Below are 16,625 nucleotides of genomic sequence, written 5' to 3' on the forward strand. Positions count from 1 at the left end.
TTTGAAAGAGTATAAAATAGGACAAATTGAATCGCGAAAGTAGATACTAAAAGTTAATTCAGCATTTTTTATTTGCGCAGTGCGTTACTGCGTGATTAAATACATACAAGTTTTGTAAATTATTTTGTAGCGGATAGGGTTAGGCATCAATTCTTTTTACGATATATACATAGTTTCACATAGGGTCGGCTTCTTGTCGTTTACTAGTTTATAAGGTATATAACGATAATGTAATGAGACAGTACTTGAGAGACCTTGCAGTCGAAGTCTCAATTGTATTGTATAACTAGCTGACCCGGCATACTTTGTAGTGCCTCAATCGATAAATAAAAGACCTAAACTTTTGTATAAAATAAACTTAAAACAAACAAAAGGAATCCGTCCGACGGACACATCAAAGGGAATACAAAATTGTTATTTTTATTTAATTCTGAATTTTTTCATATTTATCTACCTTTTAAACCTTCTCTGGACTTCCACGAGTAATTCAAGACCAAAATTAGCCAAATCGGTCCAGCCGTTCTCAAGTTTTAGCGAGACTAACGAACATCAATTCATTTTTATATATATAGATAGATGGTTGTCGTCTCATCTCTCAAACCGGCATAAAACTGGATTGCATGCTAAAGAAATAAACAATATTATGGTAGCTACTTTAAACACAATATTTTGCGTTAATATGCTTTAAATATTCTTTATACATATTTAATTTGGAACGCCTTGTGGTGACCGGTAAAAAAGAGGGAAAAAGGCCTAGGGGTAGAGGTCCCAAACGATGGTCGGACCAAATAGCGGAGGAACTGGGGATACCTATCAGCGACGCACTCCACCGGGCTGCAGGACGGGATCGATGGAGACAGTTAGTTGACGAAATTGGACGGAGTCACGATCCTCAGCAGTGAGGAACCGATCGAAGAGAGAGAGAGTTTTAATTTCATCTGATTTTTTTTTTACATTCGCTGAGACATTTCAAAAAGACAAGTGACAGCTTAGTTTTTATTTGCGGGCTAATTTAATAAATAACTAAGAACCAACCCTGGCGCCCAGTGGTTTCTTGAAATACTACAAAAAATAATAATAAATATAGACGGCCTATAACCCACCCTTAAGAGATAATTTTGATTTCTATTCTATTCCGCCTATTTCCGCCGTGAAGCAGCGTTTCCGTTTGAAGGGTGGGGTAACCCTTGCAACTATACTGAGACCTTAGAACTTATATCTCGAGGTGGGTGGCGCATTTACGTTGTAGATGTCTATGGGCTCTAGTAACCACTTAACACCAGGTGGGCTGTGAGCTCGTCCTCCCATCTGTAGCGTGCAACACTCGGTCGCACTCGGGCGTCATCGGATGCGATCGGAGTTCCCGAACGCGCAGGTGTCCCGTGACGTCATGCTACCAGATTCGCGCGCATCGATTTAAGTTGATTGTAAAACGTATTAAAATTTTAGTTTTAATTTGTGCCTTGTAGTGCCTAGCGACTTGTTTACTCTTTTTACACTTTATAATAGAACATTGTACACATATTATATTATTATATTGTTGAATTGGTGTGTTTGACTTTTATGTGTTCGGAGCATAATATCCCGAGAATACAAATAACAAACCACACATCTAAGCAATAAAAAAAAAACTATGAAGTCCTATGAACGTCGACCTCAGCATTCCCATTAAGCCTTTAGGACTGAAAACCATTAAAAAATATTTAGTTTACTTAAACTGTTCTAACATAATAAATATAACAAATCAGTTCATTCGCGTGCAATTTGAGATTCTCTTATATCTCACGTTTCCTAGAAAGTGAACTTTGTACAGTTATTTGTGGAAATGCACAATCATAAAACGCCAACATGATGTTTTTATGTTTCGTAACTTTATTATTTGAAACGTGTCGCGCAATTACAGTTAGGTAATTGCTGTAAAAAAATCTAGAATGATTTTGATCTGCGTAAAACTCGCTTCTTGGCCAAACAAGCGGCATGTTCACTACGATTTGAGTATTCAGATCCTTTTATATTAGTTTACAGTATATTTTATAGCCGGAGCTTTAAAAGGCTTTAAGCTATAAGAAATGACGCGCAAATTTCGTACTTTTTTAGCGATGACAATCAAGAATATTATCTACGGTGAAAGCATTTAGTCTAATAAATACTAGGACGTCACTGTACACAGCCTGCTTTACAATTTAATCTATACTATAATATTATAAAGCTGAAGAGTTTGTTTGTTTGAACGCGCTAATCTCAGGAACTACTGGTCCGATTTAAAAAATTGTTTCAGTGTTAGATAGCCCATTTATCGAGGAAGGCTATAGGCTATATAACATCACGCTAAGACCAATGCAAGCGGAGCACCAATAAAGAATGTTTCAAAACCGGCTTTTTCCCTTTTGAGAGCTTTCGCTGCGTATACGCTGCAGAAACGGTTAAAGTTTCGCTAAAATAATGTACGACAGAATTGTTCCCCATTAAAAGATCTAAAAAAAAGTCCGCGTCAGCATAATAATATGTCTATATGTTAAGGTTGTTTCACTATAACATTTTTTATGCTAACCAAATTTGTTCTAAAATAAAGCATTATTTGTGAACTATTTTCCACGAGGACGAAGTCGCGGGCAAAAGCTAGTAATTGTTATGTGCGAAGATCACTTCACTATTTAGGTATATAGTAGGTAGGTACATAGCTATCGCATGAGAATCACGGTGTGATGTCTATGGAGTTCAATAAGTACTTCCATATAAAGATGAAAAAACAAAAAGACTGATTTTGTCATCATCGTGGCCTAAAGAAGAAGCGGTGTTCTTTTCTTATTGCTGTTATAGACAGACGAGCATACACTCCATACGATGACCGCGTCGCTTGTGGATTTCAGCTATGCTACAGACACAGCTAAATCGCTTCCTACTAGATTTTTATGGACTTAAGCTTTTAATCCTGTTTTCCTCTATTATTAACGAATAAACCATTAGAGATGGATTACCAAGAGGTATACAGATAAAGCAGCTGTGTGAGTAACACATTCAACAAGGTGCCTGCGGTACCAGAATATTCTCTCGGCTCGCTTTCGGCTCAATTAACCCTACTTAGACACAGAAACTTCAAACTATTTAATTTCAATTGTTTCAATTTTTGCAATTCATTCGCGGAAATGAACATTTCCAAAAAACATATCTAATGGATTCAAGGCCACCTACTGACGGAGATGTGGACAATCCACAGTTCGCTAATAACACCATCAGCACGCACTCGTCATGAGAAACTTTACTTTGATTGTGATCGTTATTATCTCCACAAATCAAGTGGGCGGACAATTAATCCGCTATACACTGTCAAGTACCTCCACTACCGTGAGTGCTCTTATAGATATGTTTTATCAACTACCGATTTTTTCTGGGCCATTTCGTGTGGCCGAAGATATTATAAGCAGCGGCAGGGGTGCGATTACGTCATTATCGGGCACGGTAATCCACGCCCTTGGTGGTCATTTGCCGACTCTTATCAACAAAACTATACTAAAACATTTTGACGACATCGTTGCAGATTACCACGCCGGTTTAGGGAATGAAGACATTACGCTTTCGATTGAGAAAATTATTGAGAAATACAATCATAAAGTGGAAAAACACTTTGTAACGACTGAGGATCAATATTGTTTAACCTTATTTCGAATACCTAATAAAGGACCAGCGGTGTTTTTGATGCACGGTTTGCTTGGAAGTTCGGATGATTTTGTTGTTGCAGGCCCCGAAGGCGGACTGGCCTTTCTCCTTACCAGAGAAGGCTATGATGTGTGGATGGGGAATGCTCGTGGCAACAAACACTCAAAACAACATTTAATCTTAAATCCGTCGGACGCCATATTCTGGGACTTCTCATGGCATGAAATAGGTTACTATGATTTACCAGCGATGATCGATTACGTCCTCGCATCTAAAAATACCTCATCGTTAAAATATATTGGGTATTCTCAAGGTACCACTACATTTTTTGTTATGACATCTGAGAGGCCGGAATATAACGAGAAAATTTCTGCAATGATCGCGTTATCTCCTGTAGCTTTTATGACGAAAGTAAGGTCACCAATCGTCAGACTATTCACGCCGGGAACTCCGTTGATTTATTACATAACCAAAATTTTCGGGATACGTGAGTTTCTACCGGACAACAACCTCATTCGGAGTTTAAAGTTTCTTCTGTGTGGTACTCTGCCGTTGGCGGAAATCTTGTGCAGTAATGTGATCTTCCTATTTACCGGTTTTGGTTATGAGCAATTGAACGTGACCAATCTTCCTGTACTATACGGGCACATGCCAGCCGGAGCGTCGGTTAAGCAGATCGTGCACTTCGGCCAAGGAACAATGTCTGGTGACTTCAAAATGTTTGATTACGGATATTTTAACTTAAAGCTGTACGGTAACAAAGAACCCCCACACTATCGCTTGTACAAAGTTGTGACACCTGTGTATCTCTTCTACAGCGACGAAGACTGGCTCGCTCACCCTGACGATGTCGAGAAGCTGTATTCCAGTTTAGGCAACGCAAAAGAAATGTATAAAGTTCCATTTGAACCTTTTACTCATGTAGATTTCATTTGGGGAAAAGACGTAAAGACGTTGATTTACGAGAAGCTGAAAACTATCTTATTATCACATTAAATTACTATTGATTAAACGCCACTTTGACGAAAGGAAATAATTCATTTTAAACATTTTATTTGGTTTATGTACATAAATATTTTTACGTGACATATTTTCAAGCATTGTGACTAACCGAACTGGTTCCAGGTAGTATGGACGGTCCAGCCCACTGAGTTTCTCGCCGGATCTTCTCAGTGGGTCGCGTTTCCGATCCGGTGGTAGATTCAGCGAAGCACTACTCTTGCTAGGGTCAGTGTTAACAACACTCCGGTTTGAACCCCGTGAGCTCACCTACACACGTTAGGGTGAAGCTGAAATAGCCTCTGAAGGCTATCAGCATAGGAAGGGAAAAAAAGAAAAAAATGGACGGAATTACGGCCTGGCCACGGGGATCGGCGGTGCGAACAGCGAAGCGGTGGGCGAGGCGACCATTCGCGCAGCACCGTTTGCAGGCCACGGGTACTCACGTTCGCCGCCGCGACTAGTAAGGAAGTCCGACAGCGAAATGTCTATATCGAAATTATCTCGATATTGCTTACAAATTAATAGTTTTTTGGTTCAGGACCTATTATTTGGAAAAGATTGTGAAGTACATGATTTGAATAAGAATCGGAGTATACCTATAAATGGAGAATTCCACAAGAAGTACGAGAAATACTTTGGGTGGCTAGACTTCCAAATAGCTGGTCTAGCTAGTATTTCAGCTATTTTATTTTTTTATTGCTTAGATGGGTGGACGAGCTCACAGCCCACCTTGTGTTAAGTGGTTACTGGAGCCCATAGACATCCACAACGTAAATGCGCCACCCACCTTGAGATATAAGTTCTAAGGTCTCAAGTATAGTTATAATGGCTGCCTCACCCTTCAAACCGAAACGCATTACTACTTCACGGCAGAAATAGGCAGGGTGGTAGTACCCACCCGTGTAGACTCACAAGAGGTCCTACCACCAGTAATTACGCAAATTATTATTTTGAAGATTTCATTTTTATCACACGATGTTATTCCTTCACCGTGGAAATCAATCGTGAACGTTGAGTGTTGTTGAGTACGTATTTCATTACAAAAATTGGTACCCGCCTGATATTCGAACACCGGTGCATCGCTCAACACGATTGCACCGGACGTCCGTTAGGCCACGACGACTTTAAAAATATAAAATAAAAAATAAATAAAAAATATAACAATTTCGGCGTCAATTTTTCGCGGCGAAAACAACTAAACTCATTTAATCACTGCACTATTCGCCGCGACTACCGCTCGACTCCGTGGCTCGCGCCGTCCGTATTCATGCATTTGTTTTGCTCGCCCGCCGCATCGCGCGATTCGCTCGGTACATTTCGCCGGTCGCTTCGCCGGTCGCCGGTGCGCGTGGCTTGTTAGGTACATTTCTATGCGCTTGTTTTAGTCGCTAGACGCTTCGCCGTTCGCACCGCGCGAATATTCGCATCGGCGAATGTCCCGTGGCCAGGCTGTTAGCTCTAATTCGACGGTACTATGCAAAACAATATTTCCTCTTCGCCCTAAAGAATATTTTTGTAACGGTAAAAAAGTATTTGTACAATGTACATCATAATTGAAACAAAAATAATTCGAGTAAAACTTTTATTTACATCTTAATATAAAGCACATTTTTTTATTAGAGACACCAATGCTTTTACAATGGCCGCGATTGACCTGTAACAAAAGATACGTATAAATAAGTCTATTAATAAACCTAGACATAATTATAATATGAAAAGTAAATACAGACTTGAATGAAACAGGCTGTAAAAATAATTTTAATTATGTATTCGACTCGCGAAATCGGGCTATGCCATATTTACAGATAATAATACCAATTAGACCTCCAGTAGTATTATTGAACTTTTTTTTTTATTTCTTAAAATTATTTCAATTGAATTAATTTACTTAAATTAATATTAACTATATCAATTCTTTGAACAGTTTGAACTGTATAATGTTTTATTACAGTAATTCAGTGCAAGCCAATATCTGCCCAATATATGATACACATTTTGAGACTGAATTTTTGTTCCGGAACATATTATTATATTAGTGACTGAGTAGAAACTTTGTACAGTCATTATCGGGCATCGAGTATGGGACTTAATACCGTGAACGCGGATGCACGCTTAATTATTTTGAAGTTGTCGTGGCCTAAAGGATAAGACGTCCGGTAAATTCGTATCTAGCGATGCAACGGTGTTCGAATCCCGCAGGCGGGTACCAATTTTTCTAATGAAATGCGTACTTGACAAATGTTCACTTTTGACTTCTACGGTGAAGGAATAATATCGTGTAATAAAAATCAAACTCGAAAAATTATAATTTGCGTAATTACTGGTTGTACGATATCTCGTGAGTCGGATCCGGTAGGTACCACCGCCCTGCCTATTTCTGTAGTGAAGCAGTAATGCGTTTCGGTTTGAAGGGTGGGGCAGCCGTTGTACTATACAAACTGAAACATTAGAACTCATATCTCAAGGTAGGTGGCAACATTTACGCTGTAGATGTCTATGGGCTCCTGTAATCACTTAACATCAGGTTGGCCGTGAGCTCATCCCTCAATCTAAGCAATAAAAAATAATAGAGTAAACTGATTTTGAAGTTGTACTGTAAAATATACATAATAATATAAAGAAATTAAGAGAAACCAAAAACTCTGCTTAGGTCACACACTTAGGTCTCTTCCCAATTTTCTGTTCAATATTAGTCTCAATAAAGACCATCATACCAACACAATTCTAAAGTTTACAAAAATAGTTTAGGAGAATAGTGTAAGAGGTTGCCACTCTGTAAAATTTGTTTACAAATATTGACGCTTGAAAGGCAAACGTGATTAAGTGACAATAACTGCTTTGTACATAAATGATAGGCAATAACCATATGCGATGCGCAAAAAAAATATCTTGCTAGGCCTATTAAAATAATTTCAATCCTACAGCTAGATTTGTTAAAATTGATTTTTTTTCAGGTATTTCAACTTTAAATTAGTCTACTGTAAAGTTCACGCATTGTCGCTTAGTCACGTTTGCCTTTCAAGCATCGATATGATTTTATGGCTGATTTTTTCACAGATGCAAATTGTATTATATACATTTTAATGATCATTTATTTAATTGTAAAGTATATTATTAAAAGCAGTGAAGAGTGTGTTACTCCAGCTTTCGATTTTATAATTTTTCAGAACTCAATAAATTGTCAGAATCATGTTTAGGGCTAATTAAAACTAATTTCTTTAAATATCTTTACCTATATCATTTGGAACTATTCGCATTTATGTAGTGATACAGGATAACTAATAAGAATATGGAGACTCCCAAAATGTTGGAGAAAACTGCGAGCTGGATGTCGGTGATCATTCTGAAATCAGAGAAAAAGTCTAATTAAGGATTTGAAAATTATTTTCGTTCTCTTTTTCTGTCGTATTCACATGGAACAAATAATTTATAAACACAAAACCTTCTCTCAAAAATCACAATGAAAAGTTTCAATGACCAAAAACCCAATATGATTGTTAATAAGTATAGAGTTTCAGTAATATGGTTATAAATTGCCATATGCAGATGACAATTCTTCTGGCTGATGACTCCGTGGTGACAGAGAATAACCCTCTGTGTCATTACTACGTAACTGCTGCACCTTAGACGGTAAAAGTTTACTGAGAAGGTGAAGAAAATTTGTCCAAGGTAAGTAGTTGATGCCAGATTCGGGTTCGGACAAACATTTCTAAAACCTGAAAAATAAATTCCAATAGATCTGTGTTGGTCCCAGAGACAGTGGGTTTATAGCCGCCCCAGACCTTGCGAGCAATAGCAAAACGCTTATTTGAGATATGATATTGATTAAAAATTCAGAGTAGGTTATTTACAGCTTTAGGCTGTTGTACAGCATTGTAGTTATTGATGTCAACAGAACATTCAAAACAAACATTCTCCATTTTTTTTAATTACAAAATAGAGAAATTTAAAGATCTTAAATCTTTAAAAGTATCTATAAACGTATGCGAATATTAAAATGTAAACGTTGAACTGTAAGTTTATTATTTGACGTTAAATTTACCGGTTCATTCATTATTTTCTTTTACAAATCTTATCTAGTTAATGCTTGAGGCAATACTTAGTTGTAAGATTATTTAATTTAGGTACTCACTTTAGATTGGATGTTTTAAACTGAATTAAATTATTAAAATTATGTATTAGTTTCGTGTTGAGATTTTTCTGGATCCGAGTTGACACCGGTAGGGAGGAACGAGGAACATCTGGTTGGGATGAAATATGAGATCGATTAAAGGAAGAATCGATAAAGAATTTGTACTTAATTGCTTGTACACATATTTTCGTCTTAATTGATAATTCGTCCTTTTACATTGGTTAATATTGCACCATTTGCATTTTGATTAATCGATTTATGTGTAACGTGAGTTACTGATTCGTTTCTATGTAAAGTTTTTCAAATATAAAAAAAGTAAAGCCCCAGCAACTCGAAAAGTAATCAATTTTCTTTGCATCGAATGTATTGTGAATCGATTCGAATCGATACTTTTCGGAATTAATTGCGATCTCTAACTTAAAACCATAGAGTCACTATATTAACTCCATGCTTAAAACTTAATAGAATCAACATTATGCGACACGTCAGTCATCTTTTTTTTTATTGGTCTATTAAACTAGCTTAAGAAACTTAGATATAAGGTCAAAGAATTTTTTACCAAAAGTCTAAAGTCATGTCTTTAGGAGAAAATACAATGGAACAGAGTAATTGATTGATAAAATTGATTAAAGGATAGGATTGAATGAAAAATAATTAAATTAAGTAAAATCTGATAACACCGAGTAAAATGAGATAAAAAGCATTAATAATCCTTAAATTTAATGGTGGGAATGTAATGTATAATAGTATAATGGAATTTTTGAAGGCACTTGAGAAGTCATGTCTTGAGAAGTCATGAAAAAATTCACCTTCACAAATTGTGTACTTTCCTAAAAACACAAAAAATATGTAATAAGCACCATTAATAAAGGCCAAACCTGAAAAAACACTGATTAAGCAAAAATAAAACAAACGACTTATCATTAAAATAGCTGGATAAGGTTTTCGTTATACGTAGCATTGTATGGTAAACCCACTAAGTTCGCCGGATCTTCTCAGTGGGACGCGTTTCCGATCCGGAGATAGATTCAATGAAGCACTCTTCCTCCTTAGGGCTAATGTTAGCAAATTAACCAGGACCAGGCCAAACCCCCGTGAGATCACCTGCATGTTCCGTGAAGCTAGTATATTATATCCTATGTGGTACAGTGTGTTTTCTGGCATTAACAATTTGGCATATATTGTTCAGGTTTGAAATGAGATCTGCATGGTTTGATTTTTGATTATGTATATATATACTCTTTCATTAACTTTTGACGAAACAAATGAAACAATTCAGTTTCACAAATTTCGATAAGGTGCTACTTTATGTCACCATTGGTATCAGTTCACAAATCACACTTTATTAAAATCAAACGTATTAGCTGATAATGCCAAGATTGCCAAGTGTCAAAGTGTCTTAAAGCTGTCAAAGTGCTAATGTCAAAATTCCGCGTATAGCAAGACACAGTTTTCGATTTGTTTTGTTTTTCATAAACGTTTTATTCAAAATAATTGTATTTGAGACTCGCAAGTTTTTAATTGATTAGTTCACTGGTTCCGCATATGTCAATTTACGTAGTTCTAAATGTTGATGAATAACTAAAAAAATGTATTTCACCTCAGCAAGTTCTCGTTTGTTACTTTATGATTGTTTAACGTGGGAACTGAAAAAGTCCTACGGATGTTACGAGGGTCTGCTACGTGATATTTCATGGAGCGACGACAGCAAATACATATTGCAGGTAAAATATAATTCAAACATAAACAATTATTTAGAACCGGCTGACCGTTCATCGATAAATGTAAGACCTTAAAAAACATAAGGAATCCGACGGATGGGGGACACATCAAACGCAAAACAAAATTGTTATTTTTATTTAATCCCGAGCATTTAAGTTCCTTTTTAACCTTCTCTGGACTTTCACAAATAATTCAAGACCAAAATTAGCCAAATCGTTCCAGCCGTTCTCGAGTTTTAGCCAGACTAAGGAACAGCAATTCATTTTTATATTATATATTGATTTAATCTTGTCGTTTTGAAAAGCATAGAAAATGTTAGCGGAGCTATCACCTATATTCATTACCATCTGATTGGCCTGTCGTAGCGATCAAATAACAAAGGGCAACCACAATTAAGCTTAATTTTACATATCCATAAATACTAATATTAAGCTTTTACTTATGAAATTGCTGCTTTTGTAAAATGAAAGTTAGCTTTTTTTTTAAATATTGATATATCTATCAATCAAAATAAGCACTCATGAGATTGATACTTCTCTATCAGTGAAAATTTGTCAATGTCCTACTGGATGAAGTCAAGCATTTTGGAGCCTCTTGAGCCTTTGGGACAAGCTCTACAAAGACATTTTATACTGCTTCTTTTTCTCTTTCCTCTTAGTCTTTTGCACCCTTAGCAGCGTGGATGTGGTCATCAGTTCGGATGGTGGTGCTCTTCACGATATGTCACCATTCCTCTTGAACCACAGCCTTTCTGGTCCACTTTTGATGGGACTTTGACCTTTTGATCTGTCCACTGTAACGGTAATTTGCTGTTTGGTGTTGTGGTGGTGTTCTGCTGAGTCGTCACCCCTATGTGTAGCATATGTGAGAATGTGATCCTGAAAAATGGAAAAGAGACACTACTTAATGCTGAGTTCCTGTACAAAGAGAAGATGAGTGATCTTACAACTGTAATTTTAGTGACTTTGGTGACGTTTCGATTCCCCCTTATTTTCTTCATCCTGTCCATGGCTGACCTCAAAATAGCCATACTCTGCTTTAATTCTTCAATGCACCCTCTGTTGTACAAAATTAGTGCGCCCAAGTTTGTAAATATATCATTGTATGCCACAGTTTGCAATTCTTGTGACCTCGGGCGAGTTATTATTAGAACCGTCGCCAATCATGATTGTTGTCTTGCTGCATTTAATTTTAAGTCTGAAATCAAGAATGGTGCGTTCCATTTTGTTGAGCAGCTCTTCCACCTGGCTTGACGTGACTAAAGGGATGTCTGCGTATCGAAAACTTCTGACCTCTTGACATTTATTCCATCCGACCAGTTTTCGAGGTTAAGTCTCATTATAAGCTCCGTACATATATTGAACAGGAGCACTGGACGGTGGAAGTGACTGGTCGTCGACTATCGCCTCAACGACCCGTCGGTCGGTCGGGAAACCCCCTACTCTGACTGGGTTTTGACCCCGAACGGAGATCGAACGTGGGTGTAAAAGTGCAGGGGAGTCGTTTAGTGGGTGGGCCCTAAAATTCCTTGGGCCCGCGGTTTGCTTCCAACACGTTGCAGATCGTTGAGTCCCACATATCCCGCGCGCCCCCTAGGCGCGGGGACCTCGTAGGAGGTTCGGCCCCCGGCCCGAAAAAAAAAAGGGTGGAAGTGACACGGTAATATGTCATCTGTTCTCACGGAAGCTCTTCCTCACAGAGTCCCTTCAGCAGAGGGACCAAGTCCTTGCAGCTACCCATAGCTAAGAGAGTTTCCCAAAGTTTTGGTAATTTGACAAAATCAAACGCGTTAGAGATATTTACGAAGTATAATATGCATGTCGGTATGGAATTCCCGGGAATTTTCGATGGACTTTCGACGGGGTAATATTTTTTCTTGAGTACCTTTAACTTTTTTTTTATTATTGTTGTTATGGTTGGACGAGCTCACAGCCCACCTGGTATTAAGTGGTTACTGGAGCCCATAGACATCTACAACGTAAATGCGCCACCCACCTTGAGATATAAGTTCTAAGGTCTCAAGTATAGTTACAACGGCTGCTCCACCCTTTAAGCCGAAACGCATTACTGCTTCACTGCAGAAATAGGCAGGGTGGTGGTACCTACCCGTGCGGACTCACAAGAGGTCCTACCACCAGTGATTACGCAAATTATAATTTTGCGGGTTTGAATTTTATTACACGATGTTATTCCTTCACCGTGTAAGTCAATCGCGAACGTTTGTTGAGTACGTATTTCATCAGAAAAATTGGTACTCGCCTGCGGGATTCGAACACCGGTGCATCGCTACATACGAATGCACCGGACGTCTTATATTTTAGGCCACGACGACAAAACGTTTCGGAAATATCTTCAAGGTTTGTCACCTTGCGAATTCTCAATAGGCCATGTTTTCCCCCTTTGCCTCCCCTAAATATTGAGGAACTCCCATCGTGGTAATAGCCACTTTTTCAATTGTTTTTAATTATGTTAAACTGCACACAGAAACAATTAGTGTACTAAAAAAATCGATTGTAATTTTTAATGGTTGCATATTCATAAAGGATTTTATTAACGTTCCAGGTGAATTCAAAAGGCTTAGTTGAAATATTATCTGCAGCGGATCACGACGTCCGGAGTTTACAGCATTTATCATTAAAAGACAGTTGGTGTGCGAGTTTCCACCGAGATGGCCATCGTAACATAGCCGTAGGCACCAAGAACGGTAATGTAATGATATGGGACACGAAGAACCGAAGTGTCATAAAAACGTTTCCAACACCTTCACACCAGTCTGCTGTAAACTTCGTTAGCTACAATGCCAAGAATACTAGTTTAGCAGCGACCATGCAAAATGGCGACACGGTCATTTACGGTCTTGTATCAAACATTCCGGTTCTAACGGTCAAACTGCCTTGTTCGAAAAGTATTTCGGCGATGAAGTTTCATCAAGATGCTCGCTCGCTGTTGGGGCTAGCAACCGATGAAGGCCACATCGTGCTCCGAGACGTAACCACGAATAAAGATAAGGTGTTCTTTGAAAATGTACACGGGGCTCCGGTCAGTGATATTGCGTACTCGCTGATCAATCGAGACGTTATGTTTTCCTGTGGCTACGATAAAATCATGCACGTTTATGATATTCGATTACAGAACATAGTTTCGACTATTAAGGCTGCTTACACATTGACTTCCCTGGCCGTGAACACAGAAAACCAAGTCGGTTTCGGTACGAAAAATGGCGTAGTCCTCATATACGATTTGAGAGATTTAACTATTCCATTCAAAATACTTAGAGGTCACGAAGATGAAGTTAGAAAGGTTACTTTCCAACCTTTGCGAAAGATGGCCTTCTCAGCTGAAATCAGCCTGCGAGAAGATACTGAATGTCTTTCGCCAACTAAAGTACACTCCCCGGTCCGTACAAGAACTTCGGATATGTTTTTCATAAGCGACACACCCCCAAAAAATAATCTCGAAATATCTAATCAAGGTGATGCCAAAGCAGATTCATTTCTTGTCATGATGGGACTGGATAAATCGAACAATGATTTTGATGATGAAGGCAGTAAGTCTTTGGACCATGAAAGGAAAAGTGATAGGCACGAAGCAAGGTATCGCCAGTTGGACGCTGAAAAGAACATTAGTAAGATATCTACTCCTTTAACTAGCAGAACGATGGATAACTTAGTGTTTCCATCCCCTTTACCTTCCAACGGACTTGCCGAAGAAGCTCGGATATCAAATACAAATCTACCAATCAAACATTCTAGTTCTACTCCTTGCGTTGACGTAATGGAGAATAAATCCTTAGATGAATTAAAAGATTTTATTAAACTTACACTGACCGACGTCGCAGATGACAATAGAAATTATTTCCTGCACATCATGATGGCTCTGACAAAACAAAAATTATATTTAGAGAAACAACTGTCCAATATGAATGAGCAGATTCAGAATCTAACCTACAACCAAGACGTTTTAGTTGAGACAAACAGAAAACTGGCTTTAGAAATTGATCAATTAAAAAAGAGAACTAGCTTTAATAAAACTTAGAAAGTTCCAGGTGTACTTATAAAGTTTTGGAGCTCTAATTTATTTTAAGCAAAAGTACATCAAACTTCATAATACAATATAGGAAGTTTGAAGAACTTTAGCTAAACTTACACACACTTATTATTATTTACAATTATTTATATTACACAATTGTTATTTAACAGGTTCATACTACGGTTTTCACATTTCACGAGTTGTCGATATTTCGGCGTGTTGCAAGCGTCACGGTCAGGCATAGACTGAAGATTGCGGGTAGGATGTTAGGAGCAAAACAAAAAGTAAAGTAGACATTACTTATGAAAATACCAAAAAAAAAGTAAACATTTTTTTGCCAAATTAATAGTAGGATTAACATTGAAGTTATTTCTGCTGACTGCGAATTCATTTATAAACGCTTGTAGCATCATTTTAGTAATTTTTATGTCTCCTTTTATGCCATTGAGCTGGGTAAGGGATCTGATGGTATTAAGCGTTGATCGTCGTCCATTGCACTATGAGAAAGTCGTCTAGCGGCTGTGCAGTCTTTTAGGCGACCGGAAATAGGATGGCAATACCAATGCGTCCCCACAATACATCAGTATCTACCGGTATAGGCGCGTCACTCAATACGAATAAGTTTTGTCCCTAAAAGAACTGATTTTCAGAACCATTCGAATTCATTTTAAGTTTGTTAGGACCTATTAACAGACGTTACACTGTAGCGTCTCTAAGCGATGCCTGCCACTTATTATCAGCTGAGCTGCAATCTCAATTGCCATATTTTATAAAAAATTAATGAAATGTTGTTGACTTTTCATAATCCTAGGTAGAATATTTTTAAAACTGTAAAATAATAATTGAAAGACATTTTGTTAATTTTAATATACTTATACACATATAAATAATAGTTGTGCCAAATTTAATACCGTTCGTAAAATTACGGACTTAAAAATTTCCAATATTTAAATTATTTTTTGTCTCTTTCGTTGTGTTTGTAATGTAAATTAAATAAAGTAAATTTGTAATAAATATTCCGGCATCAATACCTAATAGTATAGGGTCCTTAGGAACGGATTCTTTGTAAGTAATTTAAAAATAATAAACATAACATATTTTCAACTCCTCTTTTTATTTAACAAATGTTAAATATTATCATTGAACACTTAAAGTGTGTAGTAAATTAAAAAAAAATACGTAATTGTCTATTTGACAAATTGGTCAAGTTATTGGAGATCTGTTTAATGAAAATTATCACACTCATAATTAGTTAATCATATACAAATTTTGCATCTATCTAAATTGTTCTGTTTTCGTGTTTATTTTGACAATAATGTTAATAATTGATGTATTTTTGTGTATGAATTTGTTATATTTATAAATAATATTAGCTTCCTTGTTAATCTATGTAATTAAATTAGCTAGTACACTACTAATTTTATTAAATGCCTATAATTTTTAATTGTTTTTTTTTTCAAAGTATATCATGAGCCTTTTCACACATCTATAGATCTTAGTGTAGGAATGGTAGGTAATAAATACGACATCGATGTTGGGAGAAAAACATGGTAAGGCGGGTACTAACGTCTAACGAAAGACCACTGTTATTTACAGCATTGGTCTTCCGTCGTGTGGGGTACGAACTGCTTGAATTGCTTCCCTTTTATAAATTATATATTATAAATTATTATTATCTATGCTGTTTTCATTCATGGACTGAGGCTCTTTAACAAGTTTTCCCAAGTTACCACAAGTTTCTCCCATTTAATCTACATGGGTGCCACTCCGGGAAGGACCGCTTAATTGCTGGGGATGAGATTAAATCCTTTATCGATATCCTGTAAAACAATTGTGGTGACCTAAAGAATAAGATGGACAGACAGACACAAATGAACGAGTTTTTGGCGGAAACGCCAGGACCGAAGTTGTGTGTATTGTTTTTTATTTAATTTAGTGTTTCTTCAGGCTTAAAGGCTTCGTCAAACAGAAAGCGTAATTAGTGCGCGTCAGAGCGCTACGCTATGACGCCGAGATGTGTTGTACTACTATACTATGAGCGCTATAGCGCTGGCGCTCTGTTTGACGGTATAATACCGTAGTA

General features: G+C 37.3%; 3 protein-coding genes across 3 annotated transcripts; 2 read left to right on the forward strand and 1 right to left on the reverse strand.

Annotated features, from left to right (window-relative positions):
• Nucleotides 1–3,221: 3,221 nt before the first annotated feature.
• Nucleotides 3,222–4,690, forward strand: LOC101737242 (lipase 3). Its single transcript, XM_062674114.1, has 2 exons — nt 3,222–3,345; nt 3,740–4,690. Exon 2 carries the CDS (start codon nt 3,793–3,795, stop codon nt 4,651–4,653), a length of 861 nt encoding a protein of 286 aa, XP_062530098.1. The 5' UTR covers nt 3,222–3,345; nt 3,740–3,792; the 3' UTR covers nt 4,654–4,690.
• A 1,539-nt stretch (nt 4,691–6,229) lies between these two features.
• Nucleotides 6,230–8,863, reverse strand: LOC100188939 (dolichyl-diphosphooligosaccharide--protein glycosyltransferase subunit 4). Its single transcript, NM_001134721.1, is given in 3 exon segments — nt 6,230–6,313; nt 7,892–8,002; nt 8,792–8,863. A coding segment is annotated over 1 exon segment (105 nt). The 5' UTR covers nt 8,002; nt 8,792–8,863; the 3' UTR covers nt 6,230–6,313; nt 7,892–7,896.
• Nucleotides 8,864–10,172: 1,309 nt separating this feature from the next.
• LOC101745951 (uncharacterized) lies at nt 10,173–15,986 on the forward strand. The gene is made up of 2 exons (XM_004924190.5): nt 10,173–10,515; nt 13,076–15,986. Exons 1-2 carry the CDS (start codon nt 10,381–10,383, stop codon nt 14,546–14,548), a joined length of 1,608 nt encoding a protein of 535 aa, XP_004924247.1. The 5' UTR covers nt 10,173–10,380; the 3' UTR covers nt 14,549–15,986.
• The last annotated feature ends 639 nt before the right edge of the window (nt 15,987–16,625 follow it).

This window comes from Bombyx mori, chromosome 19 (assembly GCF_030269925.1).
Source record: "Bombyx mori chromosome 19, ASM3026992v2".
Lineage (NCBI taxonomy): Eukaryota > Metazoa > Arthropoda > Insecta > Lepidoptera > Bombycidae > Bombyx > Bombyx mori.

Bases quoted from the DNA above. Each gene is read 5' to 3' on its own strand.
- LOC101745951 (XM_004924190.5), top strand. From the start codon at position 10,381: ATGTATTTCACCTCAGCAAGTTCTCGTTTGTTACTTTATGATTGTTTA. The intron at 10,516-13,075 runs GTAAAATATAAT...TTAACGTTCCAG, and splicing joins ACAGCAAATACATATTGCAG to GTGAATTCAAAAGGCTTAGT.
- LOC101737242 (XM_062674114.1), top strand. From the start codon at position 3,793: ATGGGGAATGCTCGTGGCAACAAACACTCAAAACAACATTTAATCTTA.